Source organism: Electrophorus electricus, chromosome 1 (genome assembly GCF_013358815.1).
Source record: "Electrophorus electricus isolate fEleEle1 chromosome 1, fEleEle1.pri, whole genome shotgun sequence".
Taxonomy (NCBI): domain Eukaryota; kingdom Metazoa; phylum Chordata; class Actinopteri; order Gymnotiformes; family Gymnotidae; genus Electrophorus; species Electrophorus electricus.
The window spans coordinates 33872194-33884330 of NC_049535.1; the positions used below are offsets into that span (position 1 = coordinate 33872194).

The 12137-nt window shown below is 43.0% G+C and overlaps 2 protein-coding genes across 6 annotated transcripts; one reads left to right on the top strand and one right to left on the bottom strand.

Moving 5' to 3' along the window:
- Positions 1-649: 649 nt before the first annotated feature.
- Positions 650-5032, bottom strand: zgc:153733 (uncharacterized protein LOC556313 homolog). Of its 2 annotated transcripts, none has more exons than XM_027015708.2 (4): positions 4752-5032; positions 4362-4459; positions 2446-2749; positions 650-2051 (listed from the first exon to the last, which is right to left on the bottom strand). In XM_027015708.2, the coding sequence occupies exons 2-4, from the start codon at positions 4440-4442 to the stop codon at positions 1621-1623; spliced, it is 816 nt and encodes a 271-aa protein (XP_026871509.2). In that variant the 5' UTR covers positions 4443-4459; positions 4752-5032; the 3' UTR covers positions 650-1620. The 2 variants fall into 2 exon arrangements, with proteins under 2 accessions (XP_026871509.2, XP_026871510.2); XM_027015709.2 differs by lacking the exon at positions 4752-5032 and adding an exon at positions 4598-4654.
- Positions 5033-6253: 1221 nt separating this feature from the next.
- cd2bp2 (CD2 (cytoplasmic tail) binding protein 2) lies at positions 6254-11974 on the top strand. 4 transcript variants are annotated; one of them, XM_027015651.2, is made up of 8 exons: positions 6269-6352; positions 6606-6685; positions 7407-7482; positions 8713-8845; positions 10034-10191; positions 10344-10944; positions 11454-11539; positions 11673-11974. In XM_027015651.2, the coding sequence occupies exons 3-8, from the start codon at positions 7408-7410 to the stop codon at positions 11781-11783; spliced, it is 1164 nt and encodes a 387-aa protein (XP_026871452.2). In that variant the 5' UTR covers positions 6269-6352; positions 6606-6685; position 7407; the 3' UTR covers positions 11784-11974. The 4 variants fall into 4 exon arrangements, with proteins under 4 accessions (XP_026871450.2, XP_026871452.2, XP_026871451.2 ...); XM_027015650.2 differs by having other exon boundaries at positions 6606-6671; XM_027015649.2 differs by lacking the exon at positions 6606-6685 and having other exon boundaries at positions 6254-6352.
- Positions 11975-12137: the final 163 nt, after the last annotated feature.

The window sequence follows — 12137 nt, forward strand, 5'->3', positions numbered from 1 at the left end:
ATAAACAAACTTTGCACACAAGCATCTACCACCAAAAAACCCCAAAAACTCCTATGGGCACGTCAAACAAACTTTAAAACAAGAGTAAGTTTTAGTAACAAACTGCTGTGAAATTGTGCTCAGGGGTATCATTATCTCTCCCTAGCACAGGGTGAATCTTCAGGGGTGTGTAGGGAAGTCAAGACCTCACAGTTCTCCTTCATGCGTTATGGTGAAGAACAGTTCTGGAAATTGAAATGGCGCAGTTGCACTGCAGACTTGGTGGTGATGGGAGCAATGTGCTGCCCTGGGAATAGGCTATAGTTAAAGAATATTATTTAAGAAAACTCCGTATCAAAAAAATATCATTTTTTAAATTATTACATTATTCACATAATTTTTGATAAAGAATTCCAAATAATATGTAATCTAACCACGAAACTTTCAAACTACCTTTCATTCTACAACTGCTCAGACCACGGATTCTGAGAAGGTCGCCTACACAAAAAATGTCGATCAAGATTCTGTCACAGCATAACTGTAGCACCCCCTAGTGGCCTTGATCTGTCAACTGATCGTTAAATCACAGAGCCTTGAAAATCTTTTGACGCTGACAGTCATTTATAATGAAATATTTTATTCCATATAATTATTACATTATTTTACAGCATTGCAATAGCAGACAAACATGAGTAAGATACAGTAACCTGTACAATTCTAAAACTTCACCTTTCAAATAAAAATAAACATCCATTTTCTACAATACACAATAGTCTGACAAAAAAGAGAAATCTAATTACATAGTAATGGTGATTTCCATTAGGTTGTAGGAGTACAGTTTCTGGTCGGTTCATGAACTCCTGTGAGGTATTTTAGCTGCCAATGGACTACACAGTATGCTGGAGTATACTGAAGTATACCGGAGTATGCTGGAGTACGCTGGAGTACGGTGGAGTACACCCCACATACAGAGGCAATTCTGTTGTTCTTCTGTGTTGTTAATAAGACATTGTGAGCTGACCACTCTTATTACTTCCTACCAGAGAGACAAATAGTTCCTCTGTCCAAGCAATAATAGCAAATCCGGGTCTAGCCACTTAGTATACAAACTTTCTTTATATGTCTGTTTATTGACCCTCTCACGTTCAACACAAACTTCAAAAGCAATTAAGAATCATACAAACAGAAGGTTTCATATGTTTACATATTCATGATTGCTAGTCAACAAACCCTCACTCAGGCGTTGATGGGGGATGGGAGGATGGGAGGATACTTCTTATAGGTTGAAAAGTTTCGTTGCTAATATCAGTGCCGTGCGATTCTGATAACACAAATAAAGAAGTGAAATGTCTGGAGGCTTGCAGAAGAGGAAGAGAAAATACACCAGAAAAGGCTGCATGTGAACCACCTCTCTGAGACTGTCCTCTACCAGTTGCAGAACAGTGTCAGAAACTCAACTGCTTCTGCTATTCCCATGAGGCCTTCATCTACACGTCTGGGGTTCCTGTCGTCGCACACACAACGTTTTGTGCAAGAGAAAGGGAACATGTACCAGTCAGTCAATTATAAAAATGATACAAATAAAGTAAAATAAAAGAAGGTAACAAAAGTCAGTGGCCAAAAGCCATTCGAGCTAATATTTTAACCTAGATCAATAAGGTCCTCTTCAACATGTACCTCCTCCTTCAGTTTTCTTCTCAGCCAATCAGCCCTCAGTTGCTTAATCTCATTTCCATAAGACTCATGCAACTTGCTGAATTCCTCCAATGGATCGAAGTTAACTAACGGCCACTCCCCACAAGGCCGGGCGGGGCCATTTAGAGGCGTAACATGGGCGTTCCTCTTTGGCCAGAGTTTGGGCGATCTCTTGTTAGAGGTTTTAGCTGGCATGGGCGGAGCTTGGAGGGCGGAGCTTGCGCTGTAGCTCCTCTTTTCTCTGGGTAACGGGATGGGTCTCTGTATAAAGAAGGGGGGTCCTGCACTGAAGGAAGCCATGGCGATGGTGGGGGCTTTCACATGTGAATCACCCGCAATGTTGGACTGCTTACTGTTAGTTTTCTCCTGTTTAGTTTCTGTTTGATATGGGTTAGAAGAGGGTGAGGGATAGGGAGAGAGGATACCGTCCAGATCATCGTCTTGTTGGTGTCACTTTTAATGTCATATTAAAAACATGTCATTGAGATTCCCAGTCTCTCACAGAAACATGAATAAACTCAATATTGATTACCAAGATAAGATGAGTGATATTGTGTTAATTAAATTCAGAAAAACTCCACTGTGCACAGAAAGAAGTCCGATTAACACATAGCACAATCTACGTGATTTCACAGCCTTTAGCAGTTTGAATCTTTTACAAACCAAGCAAAAATCAGCAGTATGAGTACTTACAGCAAGACCAAAGAAAAATACTTAATGTGGTCATTTGGAGTCAAGACAAGCGAAGCATGATGAAAGCATATCACTAACCTTCGTAAAGTCTGGCCAGGTCTTTGACGAGCAGCGCCAGGTGTCTGTGACTTGCGGACAGCAGTGTGCAGACCCAGCTATCCTTACTCAGGTGGTCCTCCGCCGCCAGGTGGTACTTGCGCAGGCCTGGTCCCTTGAACACTAGCGAGAAGGCGAGCTGGCCATCCGCTTCGTCAGGCTGGACATCACAGCCCTCCAGGACGATTACACCCAGCAGGCTGCGGTCGGCGGGTCGCTCCTGGTAGAACAGTAGGTTCCCCTTCAACACGAACCAGCGGCGCAGGTAGGACGTGTTGCGCTCTCTCTGCGGGACGCAGCGCTACATTAGGCACTCGCAGGGAAATCGCCAACCTTGTACGTGCGCACACTGGCCACTGCATTAGGCATACCTGTATGTGTGGTGACTAGGGTTGGGGCGATAATCAAAATTTGGACGACTGAACGGTTATCGTCTCCAGAATTATAGCGACAAGCGATATGATCGTGATGCAAATTCTGTTAAGTACAGCACGTGAGCGTCAAATGGCCATTCATTATTTCAGTCACGTGAGGTGAACCGACGCATCTCGGTGGGAGAGTAACAGATAATTTAAAGAAATAAAAACTGGATTTATTTTGTGTATAGTTACCCAGTTGTTGATGATTTCTTTTAGCAACATAGCCTGGTTCGGACACGAACGTACTGCTGTCGTTATCGTTATCGTTTACCTTATCGTGCGCTCATGCCATCCATCAGCAGTTCAAATTCTGAGGAAATCGGATAGAAAACTTGTGTTGAGTTTTTATTTTTATGTAACACTGTTAATATCTAAATCTCCATGTTCGTTTGGTTATATTGCCAAGCTGACATTCTTCTGCTGCAACTGAGCAGAAGAGAATTAAAATGCGGGTTTCACTCTCTATGGGACAGTACAGGTCAAATGGGCCGGAGTGGATTTACATTTACCGCAGACTCCATTGGCACACTTATAATCTGTTATAATCTTTTCCAGTTTCGTTTTGAAAAAAAAAAAAAAAAGTAGTTAATTAGTTGGTCACGTTGTACGGCCAATAATGAGATGCGGTCTTCTCTATTGCCTACATTTTTAACAAACCTAATATTGTAGTGCTTGTACAAAGGGAATTGTTATATAAAGGAGAAGCCATTCAAAAAAACGTGATGTGGGAATAGTATGTGACAAAAAAGAACAGGGCCCCCTTTCCCAATATGATTGTAGTGTTGAGGTCGTATTAAACACCAGCGTGTTCGGTATAATACTTTCTGAACCACTTAAAGATGATTTTTGTTTAGGTTGCTTTATCGTCACTGGTTTTAGTTAGTGCAATATTCGATTCGATCTGTGTCAGTACCAGTCAGATGTGATTGAAGAGTGAGAGGGAAAGCAGACAATAACAACATAACAATATGATAACATCCAAAACTCAGCTAAACGTCAGGCAAACAGCGTTTTTCTCCTTCATCCAATACTCTGCAGATCCGGTCGAGCGGATCCACTCAGTTAAACCAGAAAGCACACAAAGAATGACTGTGCAAGAACGAGAAGAACTGACTCCGCGAGAAAGAGAACAGAATTTTAGGAATTTAAAATACGGAGACACCCTGGAGATACAGAGAGGGGAACAGACCTCTATAGAATAATATTTGGCTGTTTTAATGAAGACGAGTAAGACCTCAATTATAAACTTAGATTCGTGATGCTGGTGAAGAAATAGGCCAGGAGGCACGTGCTGATGCTCCGCGTTTCCCAGCTAGATGTCTCCACCATTCTTCAATTAACGCTGTGCTAATTTAATCGTTTTTCTATTTATTAGCAACATTCGCTTGAACTCGTAACAGTGAGTCTGCATCGCATGTAAATCAAATATAGAAACAGCACGGTGCACAACGTGTTATTAGCCTTCCCCTGGCGGCCTACCTTTTTATAAAGATATCCCTCTTTATCCACAGGTGAAGTACAAGAAAGGTAGTGGGTTAAGATTTTCTCATGGATCTTCATAACAACGCCCTCTGGAACTGTACAAAAAGAGAGATAGCTTACTGCTTAACCAATCTCCCTTTCAATTTACTATAAACAAATACTCCCTACAAAATTACAGAGCAGATTTTCTGCACATTCAGTTACAAGCTATACAGCCTCCAAAATGTGGATACCTTTAGGCTACTTTTAAGATCTGCCAGATCTCCCCTTGTGTGTGTGTGAGTGTTTGCGTGCGTGTATGAGAGAGAGAGAGAGAGAGGGGGGGGGGGGGGGCTGTGGGTGGCCGATGGCCCCTTCAACATAAAATAAACGGACCGTTAAACTTACTTGTGTCCAAGCCCTATGTCCTGTGATCCATTCTTAATCCATCAGAATCCATCAGAATCCATGATTGGAAGCATGAAACGTTTCCGGTCATCAGTGGCGTGTAAAACAGGGCTCGCTGAGGTCACTAACCTCCTGCGCTGCTGAATGAGATGATATTTTCGGGTTTCGTATTACCGGCGTCCGCCCTCACTCCGTTCTCGCAAAACCTGTGTTGAAATATAAATAACACGAGCGACTTCCTGGTAACTAAAGCCGACACAGTGTCTAACCTTGCCGACCAGGAGGTCGGAGCTGCACAGAGCGCAGCCGGGCACAGCGGAACATCACTTTCTGAGTTTCTTCTTCACAAACACACCTCATTTTAACGGATGCGACTCTCACTGTCCACCAGAAGAAGCGTCATCATTAAATAAGATAAAATGAATCCCGTGTTTCCCCATTGTTTTAAAATTCGTTTTTATGGTATTCATAGACTTAGCCAAGATAGATTTATTTCATTCCGAAGACCTTTTTAAGGCAAAACAATGTACAGTGTATTTGTAATTATTTTCAGTTTAAATAAGACCGTGTTGAGCAATCCGATCCACTAATTTACATAATTGTGAAGTTGTGAGCGTTATTCTTAGTGCTGTAGCCCGTAGGCTTTAACCTGCCCATAATACCTGAGGTCCGGGTAGCACCGATTTTCCGTTCTAGTAATTACAGTGGCCACAAAGTCCGTCTGGATTTGAGTTTTGGGTTCGTGTTATACTGGAGTATCTGTAGCCGATCTGTTTCTGTGCAAAAGTTGTGGTAAATGTCCTCGAGCCATTGCTTACCACAGAATTGCTATTATTACAGTTGTTTGTTTGCTTGTTTGTTTGTTGCTCAGCAATGACCACCATGCCGCTAGCATATCATTGGGAATGCTGGTCTGCAAACCAGCAATTGGGCAACACCCCATTTAAAACCCACCCATTAGGTAAGTGTACCTGCTGAATGCAGTGTATGTGAGGCCAAAAATGTGACATCTCTCAGTTGTACTGCTCTAAAGTAAGGATAGCTTTAAACTTTGCTATTATATGACGTTAATATATAATGTATAACATAATAATACAATATTATAGAGTGAAAATACTTAAATATCGTTAAAAGGCATCCAGATGTGGATTAAGAATCGTAACCTCATACTAGACATGTGCTTCTGTGTTTAACTACTCTGTGATTTCATTTTTAGTTCCCACTGTCACATGGTTGTGACGTGTCCCACCAACATTAAGCAGGCCTCAACAAGAAGAAAAGTACTGAACATTTCAACGTCAAGCCAAATAGGGGAGAATTTACATAAAATTAATTTTAAATAAGTGTGCTATTTTCTGGTTACGTCGGGATAACTTTGAGAAACACGGGCGCTTGTAATTCTGCAGTATAATGCAGGGTTTGGAATATATTCAGGTATTACACTGGTGTAATACTCGTGTTTTAATACTGAGCCGTGCGAAAAGGGGGCAGTAATGTCCACAAACCTCCACCAGGAAACCAAAAACGAAGCGGCGCATGTATGACGTTACTTCCGCTGAAAAGTTGAATGGCGCAGAGGGAATAGCAACAAGCACACACAGGTGCGCAGCTACTTTACTGTACTGTGCGAATGAAGTACTTTTTAAAAAGTGTATTTGCACAGGGTTTCGGAATATCAAACCTGGCTCAGCTAAACATTTGCTTCCGAAGAGCAACTTTAACTTTACACCACTAGGCCACCACTCCGTGCTAGCTATCATGTCAGCTAGCTTGCTAATGCGTAAATTTGGGTAGCAGGATGGCTAAACGTTTTGAACGTTTGTTGTTATTTATTGTTTATCTTATCTTCTCTAGCTCTTATCGGTTACCAGAGGCTAACGGTGTTGACGTGAGCTGAATCCAAACCAGTACAAGGCAAAGGTAGTCAAAAAAGGGCAAGTTTAGCTAGCTGCCTCGCAGACAGCCCAGCTACGCCGCGAGCCCTAATATCTAGTCCGGAGTTACAGGTTGTGTTGACTGGCATGTGTCGGTGATCGCTCGCAGTATGTTAATGCATGGATGTGTGTGCTGATTATGGACTTTATGAACTGAGCATTTGTAGCTTCTGCACGTCTAGTCCCTGTAGATACGAGCGTCTACCAAATGTTGATGATGTAAATGTAAAATGCATTACAAGTCTTCACGGTGGCATTGATTAGACTATGCTAAGTATTATTGATGTGATATATTATGAACTATTTTTGCGTAGGCTTGCCTGCATATTTCACATATTTTAGATGCGTTTGTGCAGTGTGATTTCATGAACAGCTGTTATAATACCTTTCCTTAGGTCTTCAATGCGTTACTGTCGAACTGCTGTGTATTTCAATTCAACTGCAAATGCATAAACACAACCTACTCTGTTCCACGTCTGTGCATGCAGTTATCAATTACTAAAAAAAAAAAAAAACCCAAAAAACAAGCATAAATGTTTCAGTTGGTCTCATGAAAACCAATATTAGGCTGATTTTGTTAGACCTTTTAGGAAGCTTTTCAGCAGAGTTCTCACTGCTTGCAGACTTCCCTGCACCCCCTTGAACAACCTTTTAATCAACAAGCAAACAGAAAGGTCACCTGGAGTGTTGATGCTCATACGATTCTTCAAATGTCTTTTAGAATGTCAAAACGGAAAGTCACATTTGAGGACGGGGATGGGGAGCTTAGCTTGGACGACGACGTGCCGAAAAAGAAGGTGAGTTGTTTGTGACAGACAGCACAGTGTAGGCCTTGTGCTGGAAAGAGATTTCTATTAAGACACCCTAATAATAGTACACTGCTGTCTGGATATTACTGGAAATATGTTGTGTTTTTATGTGCCCATTTGCAAAAACAGTTGCTTCACAGGTACTTGGGAAAGAGTTCAACTGGTGTAAGCCAGTGCAGACCTGCTAACCTTCCTTTACGCAAGCCATGTGCAGCTCTAGTGCTCTCGTTCTGTGTGTGTATCAATGCATTTAAATCACCTGATGTCCTCAGAAGTAACCAGAATCATTGTGCATGTCAGCTAATCTTAACCAAAAATGGAAGACAACCAAATGAGGCAGCCACTTAGTTTTCAGACATGCCTGCCACTATAACATTTATGTTTGTCATGTAGTTTGGTTTTCTGTAAGAACTGTCCATTTAAGGGTGTTGCCTGTTTGGTTGATTTATACCATTGATTGGCAAGCTCTAGTGAGCGTTTAATTATGAATTTATTGATATAGCACAGGACCAACAGCATTACAGTGTGCATGAATATAAAGTAGGATTGGTGTATGTTGAATTCTTATGTGTGTGTGTGTGTGTGTATATAGTAAATTCTGGTAAATGACTAGTTTTCAAGGTCAAAATTTAGATTGAGTAACATTTGACAAAGTTTTAATTGCAAATATAAAACTTTGATATTACATGAGTTCAGTTTTTGTTTACTGATCTTTACAAAGATCTGTTTTGTTTACAAAGGTCTCTTACAAAGATTTGTTTTCCACATTATTAATAAATGCATGTAAATGAGCTCGGTGACATTTGTGTTAGTACAGTACAAACAGTAAACAGCCGTGTCATCCATGCTGAACTTACCTTTGAATTACTGCGTGATGTTTCAATGTTCACACTAGAGATCTGCAAAGCACCATGAGTGAATCCTATGAGAAGCAGTTGTAAGATACTGAGAAGGTGGACCCTTATAAAAAGCACTGGGATTTGCTGTGTTTTGGCAGAGCAAGCACTTTCAGAGCTGTAACAAGTTTTATAAGCTGATCAGACAGAACGAGAAGTGCTGCATAGATATCTTGGTATTTTCCAAAGAGTGCATTAGTGTATGTATAGACCTACCTGCTAATTTTTGTTATTTGCCAATAGTTTGCTGCTAAGACATCAGAATATGTTCCAGCGGTAGTGCGGTGCATTTAAAATCCTAATGTCCTCTGTACCCTTACAGATGTATGATGAGGTGAGTGGGCCAGGATCCAGGTTTAAGGAGAAACACTCACTAGATAGTGATGAGGAAGATGAGGGAGAGGATGGAGAGAAGAACAGCAAGTACAACATACTTGCCAGCGATGACGTAGAAGGTGTGTCTCCTTGTTTGTGCATTTGATTTAGTGGTGTAGCATATCAGAACCAGGATGGAAAACATTTCATTCATGATGACATATTCAGGTACCTTAGCACAAGTCTTTGTAGTTTTAAAGCTATAAAATTGTCACAAGCCATTTGAATAGTTCTATTCTTAATTGTGCGTGTATGTCTGATCCTGCCTGTGTGCGTGTATGTCTGATCCTGCCTGTGTGCGTGTTTGTCTGATCCTGCCTGTGTGCGTGTTTGTCTGATCCTGCCTGTGTGCGTGTTTGTCTGATCCTGCCTGTGTGTGTGTGCGTGTTTGTCTGATCCTGCATGTGTGTGTGTGCGTGTTTGTCTGATCCTGCCTGTGTGTGTGTCTGATCCTGCCTGTGTGTGTGTGTCTGATCCTGCCTGTGTGTGTGTGTCTGATCCTGCCTGTGTGTGTGTGTTTGTCTGATCCTGCCTGTGTGTGTGTGTTTGTCTGATCCTGCCTGTGTGTGTGTGTGTTTGTCTGATCCTGCCTGTGTGTGTGTGTGTTTGTCTGATCCTGCCTGTGTGTGTGTGTGTTTGTCTGATCCTGCCTGTGTGTGTGTGTGTTTGTCTGATCCTGCCTGTGTGTGTGTGTGTTTGTCTGATCCTGCCTGTGTGTGTGTGTGTTTGTCTGATCCTGCTTGTGTGTGTGTGTGTGTTTGTCTGATCCTGCCTGTGTGTGTGTGTTTGTCTGATCCTGCCTGTGTGTGTGTGTGTTTGTCTGATCCTGCCTGTGTGTGTGTGTGTTTGTCTGATCCTGCCTGTGTGTGTGTGTGTTTGTCTGATCCTGCCTGTGTGTGTGTGTGTTTGTCTGATCCTGCCTGTGTGTGTGTGTGTTTGTCTGATCCTGCCTGTGTGTGTGTGTGTTTGTCTGATCCTGCCTGTGTGTGTGTGTGTTTGTCTGATCCTGCCTGTGTGTGTGTGTGTGTTTGTCTGATCCTGCCTGTGTGTGTGTTTGTCTGATCCTGCCTGTGTGTGTGTGTGTGTTTGTCTGATCCTGCCTGTGTGTGTGTGTGTGTTTGTCTGATCCTGCCTGTGTGTGTGTGTGTGTTTGTCTGATCCTGCCTGTGTGTGTGTGTGTTTGTCTGATCCTGCCTGTGTGTGTGTGTGTTTGTCTGATCCTGCCTGTGTGTGTGTGTGTTTGTCTGATCCTGCCTGTGTGATTGCAGGTCAGGAAATGGCAACCATTGATTATGATGAAGGCGTGGCCATCACACCCTTCAATTTGCATGAAGAGATGCAAGAAGGCCATTTTGACTCAGAGGGCAACTACTTCATCAAGAAGGAAGAAAACATCAGGGACAACTGGCTAGATAATATTGACTGGGTACAATTTATGCCTGGACACAGTCAGACATAAATACCCACAGCAAGAATAATTCTATTCCTAGAGATTGATTCAGAACCTGGGAATTTGTTTACACATATGTCCATTATGGGCAGTGTAGGGGGGAAAAAAGTGTCTGTTTGTTTATGCAGGTGAAGATAAAAGAGCAGCAAGTGAAAAAGAAGAAAAAGGGTCTTGGAGCCAAGAGGCGGCGCAGACCTGGCGACGAGGACGAGGCTGAGGAAGAGAGGCAGCGTGAGGAGAGGCAGGGCGACGACGACGACGATGATGAAGAGGAGGAAGAGGAGCCGCAGGAAGACCCGCTGGCCAAGTACAACCATCATCAACTAATCGAAGCAGTCGTCGGCCTGCTGTTGCCTGGAGAGACCGTCTCCACGGCTCTCCGCAGGCTTGGGGGCCTCGGGGGTCAGAAGAAAAAAGGACGGCTGAGGGAGCAAGGGGAAGCGGGGCAAGAGGCGGAGAAAGGGGAGGAGCCAAACAGAGACACTGAGAAGCTGGAGAGGCTGACGGCCTTGGCAGACAGACTGGTGGGTGCCGGGGAGTACGAAATCTACCAGCAGACCTACGAAAAACTGGCCTACAAACTAAAGGGGATGCAGCAGAGACAGGTAGCGAAGCCTCGGGCCAAGAAGGAGGAAGACGAGGATGAGCTGGATATGTTTGCTGACCAGTTTGATGAGCAACATGGCAGGGGGAAGGGAGACGAGGAGGAGGAGGAGGACGAGAGCAGAGGTAAAGGGGAGCCGCAGGGAGTGGAGCTTGACTGAGGGCTGTGGGGGTAGTGCTTGACTCAGGGCTCACTGGCTGTTCACTGACTCCGTTGACCCTACTGAAGAGCACAGTGCAGTTGCATGTTGGTGGGAAGCATGTGCTTACACCAGTTCCCAAGTCCTGGTCTTGGTCCTGAAGGTCCCTCTCCTGCACATTAGTCATGTTTCAAGAGCAAGGCTACAGCAGAGACTACAGGGTAATATTATCTCAAGGCTTATCCTCCACACTCCTGTATGATGGAGACAGCGTAAGGGGTCCAGGCAGACTTTAAAGACGCATGACATGGCTTTAAGCAGCACAGAAGATTTAAGACTATGATGATCTGTTTTTAACGATAATGTGTACAACCCATCTGTCTCTGCTTCTGCTGTTTTTTAAACTGTTTATCAAAACTTCCCCACATGAAAGATAGCAGGTGACTGAAGGTCTCAAAACATTCACCAGTTGCAGTTTGTTTGTTTTTTCTGCAGTGAGTGATGAGGTCATGTGGGAGTATAAATGGGAGAACAAGGAGAACTCTGAGCTCTATGGACCCTTCAGTAGCCAGCAGATGCAGGTGGGAATCTTCTAGAAATATGGAGGTTCATCCATACAAAGTCCATTTTAATAAATATGTGAATGATGAATAGATACAGCACAGCCTTGCTGATTTCCCGTTAGTTTCTTTAATCTTCCTTCCATTTCTCCAGGAGTGGGTTGAGCAGGGCTACTTCAAGGATGGCGTATACTGCAGGAGGATTGACCAGGAAGGTGCACAGTTCTACAACTCCAAGAGACTGGACTTCGAACTATATACGTGATGTGATCATGTTTTGAGACTCTTTTTCCACACCTGTTATCTCTAAGAGAGTTTTACCGAATTGGCATTTGTTGAATTGGCATGTTTCTCATAAATTCACCCATGTAGGAAACCACGATTAAGTGCTTGTTCTCAAACCATTTGATATATGATCCTGTGCTTTGTTTTAAAATAAAGGCTTTGGTGACTATCCAGTGGCTTATTTTAAATGTTGTTCCTTTGAGATGCATACGTAGGCCACTCTTTGTTGTTTGTTTTGCTGCTTTTTTTCATAACTACACGCCTTCGGTGCTTGCAGATTTTTTTATTTTTTTTTGCTTCGCCCAGCCGCGTGTTTGTGCGTTATCTTACAACT

Bases quoted from the DNA above. Each gene is read 5' to 3' on its own strand.
- zgc:153733 (XM_027015708.2), bottom strand. From the start codon at position 4,442: ATGAAGATCCATGAGAAAATCTTAACCCACTACCTTTCTTGTACTTCA. The intron at 2,750-4,361 runs GTAGGCCGCCAG...TGCGTCCCGCAG, and splicing joins AGGGATATCTTTATAAAAAG to AGAGAGCGCAACACGTCCTA. The intron at 2,052-2,445 runs GTTAGTGATATG...CATATCAAACAG, and splicing joins CCTGGCCAGACTTTACGAAG to AAACTAAACAGGAGAAAACT.
- cd2bp2 (XM_027015649.2), top strand. From the start codon at position 6,288: ATGTATGACGTTACTTCCGCTGAAAAGTTGAATGGCGCAGAGGGAATA. The intron at 6,353-7,406 runs GTGCGCAGCTAC...AATGTCTTTTAG, and splicing joins ATAGCAACAAGCACACACAG to AATGTCAAAACGGAAAGTCA. The intron at 11,540-11,672 runs GTGGGAATCTTC...CCATTTCTCCAG, and splicing joins TCAGTAGCCAGCAGATGCAG to GAGTGGGTTGAGCAGGGCTA.